The sequence below is a fragment of the Strix aluco genome, chromosome 1, assembly GCF_031877795.1.
Source record: "Strix aluco isolate bStrAlu1 chromosome 1, bStrAlu1.hap1, whole genome shotgun sequence".
NCBI classification, from domain to species: Eukaryota; Metazoa; Chordata; class Aves; order Strigiformes; family Strigidae; genus Strix; species Strix aluco.
The window spans coordinates 24,781,632-24,801,586 of record NC_133931.1 but is presented as its reverse complement, the minus strand read 5'-3'; the positions used below and the strand labels follow the sequence as shown (position 1 = coordinate 24,801,586).

General features: G+C 42.8%; 1 protein-coding gene across 1 annotated transcript in view; it reads left to right on the top strand.

Annotated features, from left to right (window-relative positions):
- LAPTM4B (lysosomal protein transmembrane 4 beta) overlaps positions 1–19,955 on the top strand; it is a 60,823-nt gene that overhangs the window by 18,597 nt on the left and 22,271 nt on the right. Inside the window, exons 3-5 of the mRNA XM_074815286.1 lie at positions 4,691–4,764; positions 5,364–5,486; positions 13,523–13,621. Coding sequence (XP_074671387.1) covers positions 4,691–4,764; positions 5,364–5,486; positions 13,523–13,621 — 296 coding nt within the window. The remainder of the gene's footprint in view (positions 1–4,690; positions 4,765–5,363; positions 5,487–13,522; positions 13,622–19,955) is intronic.

The window sequence follows — 19,955 nt, the reverse complement described above, 5'->3', positions numbered from 1 at the left end:
GCTCCAAAATGCCTGTTTGATTAAGCAGATAAAGGATTTCCCTGAGCACTTAGAAAAAGCTGTAGGTTATAGCTTTTCCCTTCTATTCTAGAAAAAGAAACATGGGGGGGGGGGGGGGGGGGGGGAGAAGTCTGCCAAGACTTGCCATGCAGCAGATGGAGGTACTGGAAGACACCAGTGTGTGTGGTTTGGCTGGCTCTCTGAGAAGTACATCTGGGAGCTGGGGAAAACGCTGGGCTTCCTCCTGTGCTGGATATTCAGCTAAACCCATTTAGTCTCATCTTTCTTTTTATTATTTCCTTAGGGCCTGAGGGAGTTTATGAACTAGAAGCTGGACTAGGGAAAATTAGAAATGTGTGAGCTGCACAATGTAACACTGCTGCTATTAAAAGACTAATAATCTCTGGGCAGGAGATGGGAAAGCCCTATAAATCATTTTGACTTCCCAGAGGGTTTCACCTGAGCTTCCTGCTCACTTTCTCCAGATACACAGACCATGATTCTGACATGTCAACAGCCCAAACAAGCAGTGAGTGTTGCTCAGTTTTATTTACTGCCTTCACAATGTCACAGATGTGTGTGATTCTTCATAAGCCTTATGACAACAAGGACTGAAATCCTATGTGTGCCCTATAGAAACTGAGGGGAACTTTGACACCGATGTCAGCAGCTCAGGCCAAAATCTGTCTGTGTCCCTACACTGGGATCAGCAGACAAGTGGTCTCTGGGAAGGGCAGGATAACGTGATGGTCTCATGACAGGCATCCAGGGCTTAAAAAGGTTAATTCAAATAGAAAAAAATTAATAAAGAAACCTACAGACAGCAGGCTTGGACTTTTGTTGGGGGGTAAATGGGAGTGCTAGAGTAGGTACCCTTTCTGCCCCAATCCATCAACACCACCCACATAGCATGGGCCCATGTCACAGGGAGGGAGGAAGAAACTAGATCCCTGCCCCAGTGTAGCATATTCAGGGCTGTGTCTTCCCCTTTAGCCTTATCCTCTAGAGTAAATAAGATGGGCTCAAAGGTGCAGAAAACTCTTTATTTCTTATTGGCCTTCTGTCTTTGCTGGAGAGAAAAAGCCACTGCCACATGGGTTGCGACCTAGGAAGCTGCACAGTGACTGGCAGCAGCATCACCAAGCTTGTACAAGCAGCTTGGAGGAGAGAGCGAGGCGGTAATCCTTAGCTGGCAGTAAGGAGACCAGGCTGATGGATAAATGAGGCTAGGAGGGTGGAGCAAAACTGCCTGAGGATTGCAGGCTGCTGATAGGCAGCTTTCTGGCCCCTGCTGTCAGAGCTCTGAGCCAGTGATTAACTCTGGGGCTGGGGCAGGTGATGAGCTGGAGAATTTGAGGTCTCCATCACTCCACAAAGGTCCTGGCTCAGGGACTGGCCTTGCTGGCTGCTATTCCCAGTCCCCACAGCACCCGCCACCAGCCTCCTCTGCAAGAGGAGAGGGGAAAGTGAGGAAATGCTTGTGAGATGGGTTTGAGGTAGCTCCAGCTGCAGAGCTTGCCATGCACATAAGCACCTCATGGCAGGAGATCTGCCCAGCCCCGGCAGCGTCTTCTCCACAACGTGTCAGGAAGCTAGGATCTCACTGCAAGGTATAAGAGGAAAAAAACCCAGCTGGTTTCTTCAAACCCAAGCAGAAAACTCAAAAATCTGTCTAGGACAATAGGCTGTAAAACCACTGCAGTGGTCCAAGTACAGCCCTTCTAGCCATGAATGCCACGGAAAGTACAGTATGGCTGGAAAAAAATTCACACACCCCTTTTAGCTTCTCATTTAATGTGCTACATATCTAGTTTCATCCTGATTAATTGAAGCCGACACAGCTCAAAAAACCCAATGAAGCCTTAAATGAGAAAGAACCAGCTTGAGCCAACTAGGACTTGGCACAGCAGAGCACCACTAGAGAGATACTGGAGATGAAGAGCACAAGTGTGTCAGACCAGAACTTCAATGTCAAGTTTATTGCAGTTTGCTAAGCTCTGGCTCCAAACCAGTACTGCTGCAGTCATAAGCAAATTGAGGCCTGTGACTGCTGCATCTGCTACAAATGACAATGACAGCAGCTTCCCCTTGGATACAGTGAGTAGGTGACTGGGATTAAGAACAGACAGAATAAATATATGTACAGTGCCTTCAAACTGATGATTAAAATAAAAATATTGATCCAAAAGCCTCTTTTACAAGATGTTTCAGTTGAGGTTAGTGACTACATGCAGCCATTTCCACTACTCTCTTTTTCTTTCATTACCTCAATTTTACCTGGTCTATTCAAAATCATTTTGATTTCACAGGGTGTATGTGGACAGCCAGAGTAAATGACCACACAGTTAAGAGTGTCTGAAGAGGCTGCAGTGCCTTTTATTAGTGGGTGTTTCTTCCTCTTGAGGGCAGAATCCTGCTCACTTCTAACAGGCACAGCACAACCTTACAGCTCCTAAAAAGCTGGAGACTGGTCATGGCAATGCAGCTCAGATGCCTGTGCTGGATGTCTGGATTCTCTACTGAGTCAAAGAGGAGGAGGTGCACCTGAAGAGCAATTTGGGATGAAGAGCCATTTGGGATGCACTGAGATGTCATCCCCTCTTGAACTATGAGCAGGGAGCCCAGTTGCCTCCTGATGTCATTTCCAAGCACCCACAAGCTGAGCTGCATAAAGCCACTAGGTAGGAAGCAGTGAGCACAGGGGTGCAGCTAACCTCAGCACTGAGTGTTGGTGCCTCTCCTGGGTGAGCCCTGCTTATTTTAACAATAAGTCAAAAATACAAGCATTTCACTGTACGGGCATCTGGACTCCAGGCCCTCATCAGACTACAATGGTTTAAATGTGCTCCTCCAAATGTCCAGGAAAGGGGCCCCATACATTAGACTAGGAATAAGCCTGCTATAGGTCTTCTTCTGTTGCATTTGAGGCCCTATGCAATCACAAGGACAAATTCTGGAGGCAAGAGAGAGAGAGAAAGAGTCCTGAAACCCAGAACACAGGCAGTGTCCTGGAAAATGGGAAACCTGGGTTCCTAAATCCTTAATTCTGACGTTGGTAGGCATGGTATCCAAGGAACATGTAGCCCAACGTACATAAGCGCACTCTGGAGATGCCCTCAAAAGCCAGCAACAGTTTCCTCTTGCTCATTTTCCCACCAGCTTCACAAGTCTCAAGTTCTTCTCTGCATCAAAGGCCAGCAGAAATCTGGATTATTGCCAGCAGGAGCTCTGCACTAGTGCAAAGTTTATGTTCCTTCAGACAGAGGAGGATCAAGGACCTGGTCCTTTGTCTTTTACATGGATGATCATACGGTAGGCTGGAAAAAATGACAGACAAGACTTAGTGTCTGTCCTTCCTTTTCAGCCATGACCTGGGTGAATCTTCACTGCTGCCTGGTGGTGGTAGGTGAGACCTGTTCACAGCCACCAGATCAGGACCTTTCAGGCACTCTGATGTAGGCTCTAGGGCACCTACCCAGAACCTCATTTTGATGCAGCCAGAGAAGTGGAGGGACTGTCCCGTGCTGTGGGATGTTCCTCATCATGTGCTGGAGTTAGATGTTGTGGCAACCCTGTGATCAAATAGAGGCATCTTGAATGCCTCCAAAGTCAAGCAGTGATGGGTAGGGAACAGCCTGAACACCATCACGTATTTTTGTGTCTCAAGTCCACCAAATATCTCATCAAGATGTGTAGTTTAAATGCTCCTGGTAACAGCAATGGGAACAGCAAACACCTCACAGATACTGACATAGGTGGGATCTCTAAAGTCATGTCCTATCTACCTCATGTCCTCTCTCTTCCATGCACTAGCTTAGCCTCGGAAAAGTAGTTGCAATGTTCAGTTGCGCTCCCAAACTCACTATAATGTCAGGTTCAGAAATACACTTCTGGTATCCTAACTATGGCCTGTAATGATATAAAGGGAGGTGTATACAAAAAGACTAAACATATGTAATTTTTTCCCCCAGGAGCAACTTCCACCTGTTCATGGCTTAGGAACTTCTTAAATCTAATGAAAAGTTAATTAAAAGCTGAGTGGCAATAGAAGAAAAGGATAGGAGTCCTGTAATTAATTCAATCAAAACCTTAAAGAATATTTTCCTTCCTTTGCTACTTCACCTTTCCTGACAGTTACACATCTTCATTCATGAACTGTATATCTCTGTAGTATTCTTGGTTGAAAATGAAAATTTCCAAGATGTTATTTCTGCTCTAAGATGCCTGTACCTGCCAGTTTTGTTTTTAAAAATTCATTTCTCCTTTTCGAGATTTTTCAGAGATAAGTGAGCAATGGTATGCAGCAGCTACTAGTGCAAAACCAATCTGTAGTGCGGAAAAGCAGACAATTTCTGACTACAGATGTCATCATCACTGGCAAAATAGTCTTCTTGTCAAGCCCACTTCTGATTTTTGAAATTCCTCAGAAAAATTAAACCATTCATTGAATCTCCACAGCCTCATAGAGGCTGCAGAGGCTTGCACAGTGTAATCACTGTCTGTGCTTCTCATATTTAGGAAGTTTTCTGCAAGAGCCAGATTTCCTCCAGCAATGGCTGAATGATACATCTGACCCCATCTCCACCCACTTCCCACCCTGCCCTTGGATGTTCTGCATCAGGTAGATGGCAAAATAATTGAACCAAGCTCTGAATTTATGTGAAAATATTTTGATGTGTTTCTCTTCCAGATATGTGCATTGCCACAGCAATTTCTCTTCTTATGATTCTGATCTGTGCAATGGCTACATATGGCGCATATAAGGTAATTGATTGTATTCAGTGAAGACATGAATCAAGTGAACTATACAAGTCTGTAAAAACAAAATTAAGAAAATTACTTTCAAACAATTTCTTGTTTAGTTGTCTAGTTGAAAACTGAGGGGGTGGGTTGGGGGGGAAGTCAGAGAGGCAACAGAACTGATTGCTTATATCAGTGGTACCCCAGGGTCCCGTGCTGCAGGCAGGAAGACTGCCCAGATGTGTTGACTGTCTGCAGTTTCAAATATGAGTAAACTCTGGGCAAACTGTGAATTCAGAGAAATGAATCTTGTACCTATCAAAGCTAAGGGAAGTTTTTCCCATTCACCTTCCAAGCCTGTGGTTTGTTCTAATATTAATCCTATTAATTAAGGGGAAAAGGTATCATGTGGTTTCTAAATGTCCTAGTATAATGAATTGTGGGAATTACACCACACATAGTACTGCAGTTCAGCAGCCAAACTGGCTTGGCCAATGTCATATTTTTTTTAGCTGATTTAACACTGCATTTTGTCAAATATTCCTTAGATTTTAGTGCAGAAAGACACATATCCTTTTTTTTTAACTTGTGGCTGATGAGTTTTTATTTTCTTTTCTTTTTAGCAACATGCAGCTTGGATCATCCCTTTCTTCTGTTACCAGATCTTTGACTTTGCTCTCAACACATTGGTTGCCATCAGTGTACTTGTCTACCCCAGCACAATTCAGGATTACCTCCGCCAGCTGGTAAATCACTTGATGTTCACAAGTCTTTGGGGGCTTTGGGGGCAAAAAATTCTGCAAGGTGCACTGTTTGTCCTGTATTTCTAGCCAACAGTTGCCTGTTGACTTCCTATGAAGTCCTTGAAAAGTCCTCTCAGTCCTTGCTAGTGTGTATTCAACATCCTTGCAAGGTTACATTACTAACTTACTACAGTATTTGTGTAGAGCTCTGGAGTTTTTGCAATGTCATGGAAGCTCTCAGCACCTCTTCATTTAGAATGAGACTCATATTGTAAGACACATATAATAAGTAATTGCTTTTGGATTCAGATTTATTGTGTTCATATCCAGTGGCTTACTTTTGGTGCTATTTCAAGGATGTTTTGTTGCTCCTTTTAATTTATATGGTGGCTTTAACACAGATTTCATTAGAGAGGAGTTTGATTCAATGTAGGTTTGTTTTTGCTAGAAAATATTTTTTGGATTCTCTTAGGAATGATTAGAGGCTCCCTTCTTGCCATGGTCTACTTTGGCGAAACATCCATAGCCAGTATTGCGTAAGCTTACAGGATATGATTGCAACCACCTAAAGTAAAGACTAAAGGCCCACCAGCCTCTGTCTCATCGCAGGACCATGTGCCATGTCTGGCAGGGTTCAGGTGGAGTTGCAGAGCTCTGGAGAAGCCAACGCTGCAGCTGTCTCTGAAAAATCTGCCTTGAGAACCTGAATACAGATTAGCTTGGCTCTGAACTTTGTTATGTGGATGGAAAACTAGCTAGGGCAGTATAAATAACAGGTAATGAGAAACAGCAGGCAGATAAGTAGCCACAAATCTGCAGAAAGAGGCAATGTGTCAAGCCAGCAGGAGCTGGGATGCATAAGGGGCCTGTTATCCTTTGCCTTATTTAACACCCACCTGCATTTACAGATGATAGTACACTGGAAGAGAAGCAGAGGAATAATTCAAAAGTTTCTCAGAGATACAAGTGGAAAAGAACAAATGAGAGCCATAGTTTAGCAAGTGCTTGAAGCTGAAAATGCCACTGGCTGGAGCCCTCCTGCCCATCCTTCGCCTGCAGTGCCTTGCTTCTGCATTGGTGCCAGCTCTGCTCTTGTAGCAGCACAAGCATCTGTGTGGCTGCAGGAACCACCCACGCTTCCCAGAGCATGAGTTGTAACCAGGTTTTACTCAGTCTTGGTCACTGTGTGAGAACATAAGGGGGACAGGAGCAGGCTGGGAGCTGTGCACCAAAAAGCCCCTGTTTTTCTGCTGAAAATATGGTGCCACATCGGAAGCTGGCTCACTAGAAGGACAAAGAGCAGCTGATTCTGGTATGTCTGCAGAACATTGCTGTCATTCCTGCAAATAAAAAAATAGTAGGCCCTTCTGTAGCAGAATCACAAGGAGCCGGCCTTGAGAGGTATTGGAATAGTGCAGCAGAGAACTTTGTGAGCTGTGTTGCTGCTCTAGTGTGTTAAAATCTCTGGTTGCACATATCTTTGTCTTGCTGTTGTAAATCATTTTCTGGACTGGTAATGAAATGCTACAAGACTTCAGGAGTGCTAAACTGTCAGTGCTCAAAAGGGCAAGGGGGATTTCCAAGATAATTATAGGCTGATTAGCCTGACATTGCTACCAAGCAGAATAATAACAGAAGGGCTGAGAGAAGAGTGAATTGATAAAGGATTAGTCCAGAGGAATATGATTAATGACTGCCAGCACTGTTTCATGGAAAATCAGTCCTGCAGGCAAACTCATTTTCTTTCACTGACAAGATTACTGGCTTCATCAATAAAGATGGGCAGAGGCATAATAGACTTTCATGAGATGTTTGACTTCGCAGCATGATGCTCAGAGCAACAATAAAACACTAAATCGATAAAGGATGTATCAAATGGATTAGGAGAGGTTAGCTGGCAGACTGCAAAGGGTCATGGTCAAGCTGACCATCTGCCAGTGAGTTTCTATTTTGGGTAGAGGAAAGCATCCAGGAATCGGCAGTAGATTCGCTCTCTTCCTGACTTCCATTAATAACCTTGATACCCAAGAGGCCATTCAGAAAGGCTAACATCAGCCTTGGGAGAGCTTCCCCAGGCTCACTGTCTAGAGAGATCTAGTGGGCAGTTGCCAGTAGGAGCCTAATCTAGCTGTTCTGTGTCATCCTCTGAAAGACCCTATCCCTGCACTGCCCAAAGTGAACACATCTCTGCATTTCCCAGAGGCAGTACTTGCGACTTTTCCCAGCAAAATCACTTCTAATAAAACTCATGGCTGACACAGATTAATGAAGTAAATAACACTAAGGATGGAGCCATTAACCAGAGTGAGTTTGACTGAGAACCTAAGTTCAGCCGTTAATGTGTGCTACATTGCTAAATGCAAAGATATGTAAAAACATGAGGGAATACAGATAAGCATACAGTATGGCAACTGTACCTGGGAGGCAGTGACCCTGTAAGCAGTCTACCAAAACAAGAATCCCCGGGTGTTTTGCTGCTCATGAGGACAGAAAAATCCAGCAATGAATAGTAATGGAGAGGAGATTTCCCTTCTCAGTTGGTGATACAGGTTTCACCTGTCTATTTATGGTGTCTGGTTGTAAAGAACAATGTTTAGAAGTCAGAGGAAAAGTTCCTCCAAAAACTATATAAAAGCTGGATACATTGTAGTATGATGAGAGACAATCAGCTTTTCCTGCCTCGTTTACTGAGAAAGAAGACTAAGAGGTGATGTCATTAAGAGTTTTCATATACAGAATAATGAGGTATTAAAAGGCTGTTTAAATCAGATGTGAAGCATAATGATAGTGAGTAGCTAAAAGCTATTCCAAGTTAAGTTGATTTAGAAACAAGAAGTCATTTCTGTTTTATCATTCACAGCGGAGATTAGTGATTGGCAAAAACTACCAAGAGTTGTGATGAATTTTCTACAGTTAATGTCACCTGTTCAACAAAAATTTGAAGCTGTTTTGAAGCTGTTCTGCATCTGCTTTGAAGCTGTTCAGGCCTCCTGTGTTTTAGCTGTGGTCCCAAGCACAAGTGGCTCAGCAGGAACCCCTTGTACCCTTACCTGCAAGGGCCACATCAGTTGGCAAAAGGTTGTTGCATTTGGCTCAGAGCAAATAGGCTCTGTCTGAAGGGGCAAAAGGGAAAGGGAAAGGTGAAGATCACATCCACTGGTATCAGATACTCAGACACACAATGAGATGAAACTAAAACCAAGCTTTTCAAATTTTTGCCAGTAATGCCGTCAATGCAGTGCTAGTGTTCAAATATTGTTAAACAGGCTTGTACCCATGGACTTGTTTCCCTATCTTTTAATATTAATCATGGTAGAGAGGTCTTTCATCTCAAACACTGTGGTTAATACCCTTGTCCTCGTAGGTGAGACCTGAGTCACGCCAGTTGGGTGTGATCCCTGCTGATGATTTATAAATAAGCCCTAGAGTCATCTTGCCCTCACCCCCTTTGCAGAGGTCTGCCAAGGTAGGCAGAAATCAAGGGTTGTTTTTCTTCCTGGCATTCTTACAGTTTTTCTTCCTCCAAAACTGCTTTGAACTTGCGGAATGGTATTTTAGGGAGCATAGCTCCATAAGGGAAATGAAAAATCCCAATTGTTCTTCAAATCCATTATTGAATATCTGGAAGAAGGTGTGCATTAGGTAATAGAATATATTTGGAAGTCTCAGAAGAACATTTTTTTCTTGCTCTAAGGTGAAAACCCCATTTTTTAACCATTTCTACTTCCCTACACTAGTATCTGGAATAGATTTCAGTCTATCAGTGATGAGTTGCAAGCTACCGTGAAACCCTCCATGTACTTTTGGCAAGATGATAAATGAGTACCTATCAATAGGCTAGGCAGAGCCCTAGCTGAAAATGTTGCAATTGTAAAATACAGAACATTGTGTCCACAGGGTATTTGGTAATGTCAGCCTATGCTGGCTGCCTCTTTCAGTGGCACAAGTGTCTCTGGAAACTTTTTGTTGCTCTTTAATACCCAGTTGTATACAGGTGTGTCCCTGAATTCCCATAAATTGCAAGAGCATCTCAGCATGAAGGGTCATGTAAAATAAGTAGATGTTGCAAATTTAGCATTTGAAATGTTGCATGGCAATTGCATGTGATAAAACTTTCTAAGGGTTATGTTGGACATCTTGGTCGTTATCACTGTCACTAGAAAAACAAAAAGCTTCACATACAGTAAATCCAGCGTGTGTAAAATAAAAACCATTTTGGTTCTTGGAGCAGTAGTGCTCTAAAGCAGTTTGACCTAAAGCACATTTCTTTTGTTTAGCCCCACTAAATCTTTGACATATATTGGCTTTCTAAAGCCTTCAAATTAAACAATTCATCTTCTGTCATCTGGTAACAGTATATTAAATGAATCGAAGTGGAGGTGGGGAACAGACTAGTCTGCAACTGAGTTATGCAAACTTGTTTTTTACTAAAGTACGGGACTATTAAAGTTCATTTAAAGAAAATTTCAAAGTATATTAAATAGCTTTTCTGTGGGACTACCTGCAATGCTGTTGTCTATCAACTCAGGTGATATCAGTCATGCTTTTAAATCCTAGGGGAAACATCTAGACAACATAAAAGAGATTAAACCTAAAGAAATTTTTCCTACAAACTAAAACTTAAAAAAGGAATATCATTTCTGTAATTTTTAATGCCATTTTATAATTCCAAAGAAGTACTACTAACTTCATAACAGAGCTTTAAAAATTCTACAGACACATTACCGTTTTTCTTTCAATTTTGTAAGATTCTGATACTCAGAGGATTCTAACTGTGGAATGAGAATCCACACCATCTTATAAAGTGGATTTTTTGTGGTCCAAGGCAAAGGAAAACATGAAAGGTTGTGCAAGCAGGCTGAAAATGAGGAAGGGCTTCAGCCTTGGACTTTTATTCTTCTGGTGCATTTGTACAATATTGATGCAGTAGAAATATATTTTCCATGCAAGTTTTAGATTCTTTTTAAGTGTCTAATAGAGCTTTGTTATGTATAAGCAATAATTTTTTTAAATTTGAAAGTTTACAAGGTATATTACTATGCATGCAGCCCTCTCCATGTCTGTGACAAGGTTATAAATGACACTTTAATTATGACTTTAGCATGTCAGTGCCATACCCCTACAACTACATCTTGTCTATATAGAAAATTTCATCATGTCCTGCTGCAAAATCACTCCTGTATTTCCAGTGACAGGCTTGATTTTTCCCACCCAGCCATATTTCAACCTCAGCTTCAACAAACCTTGCACAACATTTGACACTGAGCTTTTTCCAGAAGCTGCAGCACTGAGACCAGTGCCCAGGGCTTTCCCAGCAGCAGGATTTCATATATTGGTCTCCCCACAGGAGAGCAAACCCACAGAACAGGAACAGAATTTCTCTTCCCACCTCATACACCCACATCAATGTTTAAGCTTATCACTGCAGCCGGTGGAGGGCAATGGGTCTTTAATTCAACTGAACCGCTGTTGGTACCCATTTTCTGTGGAAGTGAATGAGATTTTGAGGGTGGCTACTGCCATGGGAGGATCCCAAGAGCCTCCTGATGACACCACATCTATGATGGTGCCTGGGCAAGCCTGGAGCCAGATGAGATGCTTCCCACCATCTTTCCTGCTTCTTTGCCAAAAGCTGCAGGTTTTATAAATTGATTTTCCCACTGCACTGAAAGGGTTTGTAGTTGTGAGTCAAGATCAGACTGCTCATAGGCCAGCCTGCTAAACATCTTCTGGTTGGCAGGTGCCACCAGCCAGATTAGCAAACAAAGGGAGTTTCTTCCACGCTGACCTGATGCCCCTGGGCTATTCATAGCAGCCCTGAAAGCTTTCTCTCCCACACAGCAAGCTGGGAAGCTTCAGGAGGGGCTGGCTTCAGTTTTGACACCCCACACCAAGATTCCCCGGGGAATCTGTGGGAGGGGTAACTACCACCTCGCTGGAGCTTGCTTACACCTCACACCTCTTCAGGACAGAGATCCAGAAACCTTAGCCTGAAGGAGACAAACCACAGCATTTGCACCTCACATGCTCTCCTGGCTTGCTGCTTTCTGTGCTGAATTATTGTCCTTTCACCTGAAACACTGGTGATGTAAGGGAGGGCCAGGCACTGCTCAGCAGCACGTGCTGCTCCCAGACTTGGCCAGGGCTCATGGCTCTAGCAGATGTTCCCGCTCTTCAAGGTAGCGGGAACTTTCTTGGTCATTTTCCTGCCTACCTTGCCCCTCTACAAATCCCATTTGAGTTGATGTCTGGAAATGGGCCATTAGGTTATGGCATGCACTCATCCATATTAGGAACCCAGCATGCACTCATCCAGTCTTTGACCAGTGAGTGGCTCCCAAAAACCAGAGTGTAGGAGGACCAAAGCCTCATTAGGAGTTTTTTATTACATTTACAAACTCATTTGACTGGATTTTTAATGGTAGGTCAGTACTAAAAAAATTGTTTGGAGGTAGTTTTACTGTAACTGTCCTTAACTGACTGGACTTTCTAACCACATACATGGCCTCCCTCCTGCAGGCAGGACGGCAGGCTGTGGCATTAATACTTAAATTTTCTGTAGATAAGGTTTGTGTTTATTTTTCAGTGCATCTTTTCTTGGCATATTACTCTTGCTTTCTTGGTCTCTGGGTGACCACATCCACTATATTTAGCAATAACCTTCTCCAGAAAAAAAAAAAAAGCAACTTATTGAATTATAGCAAGCTAGATTCCTACAAAAACGGTACCTTGACTAAGAAGATAATGTGATAAAAACTTCCACCATGAAATTCAGTAAAGGAACAGAAACATTGCTGTCAAGAAGTGGAAAATGTGCTTATGTAACATTTATCTGCAAACATTTACAGCTGCTGGTAATGTTAACCACTCTGAACAGTTAATGGAAGTGCTAAATGAAGAGCTATTTTCACTAGCAGATGTCCAGAAAAAAAATAATTTCCTGATGCACTGGGCCAAGTGCTGGTATAAGGGTTATTAAAGGGTTATTCTGCATTTACACCATCATTGCCAAGAATATAGTTATAGCTTGGTCTAGTTAATTGTCCTGACAAGGATGCAGAGCTGGCCTGGTTAAGTAATTAGACCTGTAAGGGAAAATGGGGTTGTGTGTGGATGGAGCTAATGCATTCAGTTATAATGAGCTACTGTTGCAGCGGAGCTATCTTTTGTGGAGAACAGCTCTGTCTGTGAACAATGGTTTATTCTAACTGAAACAGGAACTTGTGCCTTGCAGTATTTCAAAACGATTTGGAACACTCATTTTAAACGGTGTATTTTCTTTAAGCAATAACAAATACAGTAAAATTTTTAGAGATTGTTTTTCATCCAGTGATCCTGAAATGTTTCACAATTGTAAATCATTAGAGCCTGTGCTAAGTGGGAAGATTAATTTGGGCACCTCCATTTCATGTAGGAGATAATAGAAGGACCTGGAGCACATTTCAATTTGAAATCATGACATTGCTTCCCTGTAGAACCCATGCCTCCACAGGACAGCACTCAGCAGGACTAACAAGTCCAAATTTAGCCAAAATAAGATGGAGCAGAATAGACCCAGTGTCTTTTGATCAAATATGTAGGTGAAAGGATCGTGGTGTCCAGCTTTTCCTGCTTTGACTTTCTAGGAGCTGCCACTGATATTTGGCAACCAGTGCCCATATAATGATTAGTTAATAAGCACAGGACTTGCCTGTCGTTGCCCAAGATGGCAGGCTTCCTGCAGCAAAGCTCCCAGAGAGATATCTTTTGCTAGTTTGTGTCAGATACAAACCCAGTGTTTACAGAAGAAGAAACAGCTCACACCACATACAAAGCAAAAAGCAAACCCCTAAACCCCCTGGTGAACATTTGGCAGCTGAGTCTTTGCAATGCCTGTTCCAGCCAGACTTACTGAAACTGGTTATTGCTGCAGAGAGGTCCCAATTTAGTAGATCACAGAAAGTTTTGTAAGCTGTTAATTATAGAGTGCATTTACTGAATGGCTCTTAAATGACTCGTAAGATTAACTTCCAGTGTTTTTCTTATTTTTGCTTATACAGCCCGCTAATTTTCCCTACAAGGAAGAGATTATGTCTGTGAACCCTACATGTCTGGTTGTGATTATCCTCCTTTTCATAAGTATCATTTTGGCTTTTAAGGTAAGTACATTAGCGTGTATAAAGTCTACTTCTGGTCATGGGTGGAATGTCCCTTGCTTTAGAAGAATGTCTGGCTTTAGAAGAGATCTAGGGAACTACAGACCAGGCAGCCTGACAGCTATACAAGGCAAAGTGATAGATGTTATGGAAAAAAAGCCAAAAATCTCATAGATAAACACATAAACATACAGGCCACAATGGAGAAGCACAATGCTTGTAGGGGGAACTCATGACACATACATCCCTTGAGGGAGTGTGGCATCCAGTGGAAAAGAGAGAGGCTGTTCATACTGACTTCTTGGTTTTTCAAAAGGTATTTGGCAGAATCTCTCATCAAAGGCTTTAAAAAACACCTTAAGATGTGTAGGGACAAGAGAAAAGGTCATCTCACAGACTGTAGCTAAGAAATAGAGAATAAGGATAAATTATCATTTACAACAGTGAGACCCATGCTGTTCAGTACACTCATAAAAGATCTGGGAAGGGGAAGGAAATTAACAACATTTTTTTTGCAATGTCACTCAAAATAGGAAAAACAATCAACCAAGAAAGCTTTGCAGAAGGATCTCATGGCACTGAGTGGCTGAGCAATGAAATGGCAGAGAAACTCAGTGATGATAAATTCTAAATGGTGGGCACAGAGGAAGCACACTCTTGTTTCACAGACACTGCAGTGGACTCTGAACTAAGCATGACCACTTGAAAAGGGGATCTTGTAGCTGTAATAGATAGACCTGTGAAAATATTAGTTTACTGTTCAGTTCTGGTCAAACAAGTAAATCAAATGCTAAGAATATTAAGCAAGGAATAGAAAAACCAGAAATCTAAAGATTTCTTTGCCAGTTGGGGTGCCTACCACCTCTGGAAGCATGCATTCACTTCTGGTGCTCTATCTCAAAAAGGATGTTGTAGAGCAGGTAAATAGATCCAAACAATCCCTCCTGGGAGGAGCAACATAAAGGAGTGTCACACCAGGTAGCAAAAGGGCACAGGGAGTGATGATTTATTTGCTGTTATGTAAACCTCATGGGTGAGAGGGCTGAAGGTAGCAGGTACCAGATGAAGGGGAGATGTAGCATCACCCAGCGCAGCCAGAAAGGGCTCATGTGAAACCACCACACCCAGGTTCGTGGTCCAGTGAGGTTGGCTCCCACCCGCTGTGTGGGGCAGAAGTTCAAAAGGAGCTCAGAATAAGATCAGACAAATAAATGTATGAGAAACAACCACCTTCGGCTCAATTAGTCCCCTGAGCCTTGGACCTCTTGGAAAGTATGCTGGTATGTTTGCCCTCTTCTTGCACCCTTCTGCAAGTTTCTCACAGTGCAGTGCTGCCGTTCTTGTATTTCTCATGTTGGGTTTTATTTCAGAATAGTTCTTGGCTTTCTCTGCAGAGCAATTATGCATTAGATTAGAGAAGTCCCTAAGAGCCACAGTGACACCAGGGATGTTGCTTCCAGACAATACATTTGACAACATGATCAGGGAAAGTTATTGTGACGAAAGAGGTAGATTAGATTATTGAAGCTACTTCAAAATTGAAAAGAAAACCAGACATGGTATTTTAAAGTGATGTTGGAAGTGATATTCACTTTTCTTCTGTGATTTAGAAATGCAGTTTAGCCTTCTGGCTTTATATGTTCACAGCCATACAGTTGGTTTTGTTTGCACCTTTAAGAAATATGTATGAATGTAATAAATACTTAGACAGATCAGGTGCCACAAGGGATGTGCTCTTTAAATTTCTCAGATGCAAGCAGTAGCTCATTTTTACCCCAGGTGGGTCTGGTATTTCATTGACTAAATATGGCAAGGAAGTCTCAAGCTTATAAAAAAAATGCAACTAAAGTTAGAATGGCAAAAATACTTACTACAGAAAAAAAGAAACCTAAGAAATAAACAGTGCAAGACTCATTTTGTTTTAAAGTGGCTAACACATGTTTTTTCCATGAGTATATGTGGCTCATTCTAACAACTATTGTGCAAATGAGTCACAAAAAATATGACTCACACAGAAACACATGCTAAATTCTAGTTAGCATTTTCCTTTTAATTTCTTGTGTTTCCAGGAGAGCTGCTATGCAGATTTATGGAATCTGCTCCATAAAAAGAAAGCTGGACATTATCGGATCTATCACACTTTATCACTGATAGACTTAGCAGATGGTACCACATTTATATACTGAAACTGAAAAGGTACTGCACATAAAAATATGCCTGAGCTCCCTCTCCCTCTGAAGTTTGACTACAAATAGGGAGAGAAACCAAAACATTGTAACCTAGGAAAAGCTACAGTAGGAAAAGCTGCATTCAGCTGGTGGGAAACATGAAACAGAATCACATAATTCCTCAGAAACATTTGGCATCATGACACTTTTATTTTGGGTGAAGCTACATGCAAAGGAAAACACTGCTGAGCAGAAATCAAGATACAGGAGTATTAGATGGTGGGTTTGTGCTTTGCAGTCATGGGATTGTGAAAAGGGAAGGGGGACAAGAGAGGGTAGTAAAGAAAGCGAGCCAACTAACCACACACAAGCTCTTGTCTTTTTAGTTCTTGGGATTTACTTGGATCTGAAGCAGCTAATGGATATTTCAGGTGGTTTCACACAGAATCTTTTTCAGAGTAGACCAAAATGTGTTATTCCATTTACTGTGTTTGTCTAGAGACCGAACCAGAGTTACATACCATGAAACATGGTGATTCCTATGTGGCTGAGGAAGGACATTGAGCAGCACAAATGTACTTATATATATGTACACAAGACTTCAAATTGGCATATAGCCAACACAGTGGTTTTTGAATCGCTCTCTCCTCTGCAGCTGGTTTAGGGAACAGGGCCTTGGTTTCCTCTGGCCAGCCCCAGCTGCTGAGACAGAATGGTTGAGGCCTCAACATCCCCCTCCCCACCATGGGTGAAGCCCCCCAGGCCCAAATGAGCTAGGCTCAGGTGAGCACAAATACAACCAGAATAAACCTTTTCCCCAGGCTGCCCTGAGCACTCTGCAGCTGAGAGTATGGCCTCTTCTCTTCCTTTTTGGCCTTTCTTTTTCTGGAAAGGAGGTAGGAAGAGGTAGTTGCCAGTGGGGCAGCTGAAAGGTATTGCATTTCAGTGAGACAGGCTGGTCTTCAGCAAACTGAATATTAACCCTAGTCTCCATAATATGCCAATAATCTGCATGTACAAGGTGTCAAGCCTGGAGATAAGACCACAGTGCATGTCCTGATATCCTCAGCAGATGGCAAAGGGCAATGTAAAATGAAGCTCTGTGCTCACCCTGACAGATTTCATGTCTCAGCCCAGGGGGATGCCTCTTGGCAGGGGGAACCTGGCACATTGCCCCAGTGTCTGCTACCTTTCTGCAAGGGTGATGGGGCAGCAGTCGGCACCATGAACACAGCTCCAGCAGCCAAGCTCTGATCCCCACTCCCAGGAATGGCCAACACAGAGCCATGAGGTTGCAACCTGTTCCATGAGAGCCTGAGACAAGTCCCAGCACTGGGCTTGCTGGTGGCAGGGCACTTATAGAACCATCTCTAAAGCAGGGGTCATTTGCTTTAAATTGCATGCCCTAGCATGTATGACTGGGAACCAACAGATGATGTCCTGGCCCATATAAGGTGCCATTTAAAGTGTTGCAGGCCAGTGGTTTGGTTTGACATCATTAATTCTTTTCAATCGCAGCATTTCTTTGCAGTTATAAGGAGCAGTTCTTGTACAGCCTTTTTACACTCACAAGATACATAGTCTGCTGTGCTGAGAAGATTAATTTAATTGTAGATTTCATCAGCACAGCAACCCATTTTTTCTCCTTCTGCAGCACCAACATGTGAAATACACGTGGCCAACTGGTCTGCCATTAGCATCCCTCTAAAATCTTCATATAAATTTCAGTTTGTGTAGATTTTTAACTCATTTTCACCAGTTACTGAAGACCAGCCCAGATCTGTAAATAGAAAATTAGAAACAGCTGGAGAATAAAATGGGACTCAGTGCAGACGGCTCCTAACCTGAGGGTCTCTGTTGGGTCTGCCGCATTCACCCTCCGCTTGCTGCCAGTGAGGGAGCTGCCCAGAGGGCTTCAGTGACCCAGATTGGCATAGACTTTTCCTTGCTGTGTTATAAGAAACAGCAAGATACAGCAACCTCTAATTTCCACAAAGATGCTGGTCAGTCAGCTGGCTGGGCACGTGTCTGATGAGCAGAAGTCGTGCAGTATGTTACTGTTATTATGCTGCTTAACAAGTGCATACGCAATAACAATGGCGAGAGGCAGGGTTATAAAGTTTTGTGGGTTTCAGTTCCTTAGGGACTCAAGTCATTTCTCACCATTCAAAGGGGAAGACTGAAAGCTGGTAGAAGTAGGCACAGTGCCTGTTTCCACATTCAGCCCTTCTTGCACACCCATCCTTTCACATGGTGGCTACTTGGGGCTGCCCCAACAAAAGGTGTCTGTCAGCAGCCTGTGCTGTGGTATGTGGGAATACCACTAAGGGTGGATTAGGCTGAAGTGACTTAATGCCTTTTATGCAGGGCCTATTCAAATGTGAACATTGGTCTCCTGAGAGAAAAATCAATATATTTATATATTGTGCATCCAGCCACACATTTTAAAACAGTACTTGAAACCTCAGCCAAGTTTTTCAGGAAAAAAAATTGGTAACTGAATCAGCAATCCCATTTAACGGTGCAGCAGCACTGGTAGAAAATAATGATTAGGAACAAGTTTAAAGAAAAAGTTACAGGTCGAAGAAAACAACTTTCCATGACTCATGAGTTGCAGGCCAGCAGCACATATCCAAAGTACTTGGACAAGGACATGATCCGAGCTGCTGCCACTCCCAGCCATATGTGGGTCAGTGTCTCGGGGCCAATTACTTGGTGTGTGCTGGTTCATGAGCTCTTTAATTCAAGGGCTGGAATGAACCTCACCCACTGAGAAACAGCCTGTGCATGCAGAAGCAGGGCTGATTAGAGCTAGGGCTCAGAGCTGGAAGAGCTGTAGGTGCTCATTGTGGGGTTAAATGGGTTTTATTCACCACGTGTAATGGAATGGGATCATCTAAAAATAAATCTCCAGGCTGTATTATCTGAAACAGGGCTTCCCTCAGTTTGGATTTTGACAGAAGGAGTATAGAAACTGATTTGCAAATAGATAGGCTTAATGTAAAGGGTTTCTTATAAAGATGGGCTGAGTCCCCACAGAAATGTACTGTATTCAAGTCTCTGTTCTCTACTAGCTCTTATGCCTTAGCACATTGTATCTGAGCATTGAAAGATACTGAACTGCTTACTACTATTTATAATTATCAATGCCATTTTATTTAATTCTGGAAAAGATACAGTTCTTTACGTATGTGCCTTTACTCTACTTGTTTCAGTAGCCTGGAGCAGGCTGGTATAGCCCACAGCTTGGGCTATAGAGCTAGTCTAACTTTCCCTTGGGACTCAACTCACTCCAGAGGCCTTTTGCTCTCCTCATTTGATGGTCAAAAGTATTGTCTGCAACATCTCCAAGTCATGCAGGGTCTGGTAAGCTGCTGTAAAGAAGAGGAAGCAAACTTACTGGATTTCAGCCAGCTTGGCCCTGGTGGAAAAAATGCTTCCTGATCTGCAAGCATCAGTGAGTCATGTGGCATCCTGAAAAACACAGCTCATGTGTGACAGCTCTGGAGAGGGAAGAAGCACAGGGCAGCTCAAAAGGATAAGAGGCTTTTGGAAGGTCATCAGTGCAAGTGAGTCACAAAAATATGACTCACTCAGAGTGAGACACACATGCAAATCCAATCAGTGCTGGCAGTTTAATTTGCACGCGCTAGGTTTGTGAAAGAATTGCTATGCAGAACCTGCTAAGTAAAAATATAAGTTGAGCACTATCAAAACACATTGTTCTCATCACTGTCATGTGTGACTACATGGGAAGCAGAAAGCTCCAGAGGAAACTGCTTAGTCCCACCAGCCTTGGCCCTGGCATGCTAAGGATCTGACTCCAGCTCCTCCACATGTGCTACTGCCTCCTGCCTTCCTTCCAGTCACTTTGCTCATCTCTGTTGGCCAGACTAGAATCTCTCCTGCTGGTGAAGGAGATGATGGATGTGAGCACTTTGGCCAACCAGTTAAAAAAAAAAGTGGAGACAACTAGTTGCTTGCCAGGCAGCAGCCCTACCCAGAGCAAAGTGAGCTCCAGGAACAAAACCAGTGAAGTTTATGATCCTGTAGTAGGATTACTGCTGCAATAAAAGGTTTTTTGCTTTATACTGAAAAAAATGAAGTATTTGTAATAACAGTAATAATTTTTCAAATTTCAATAAAAACATTTACACTGGCAATTTTCT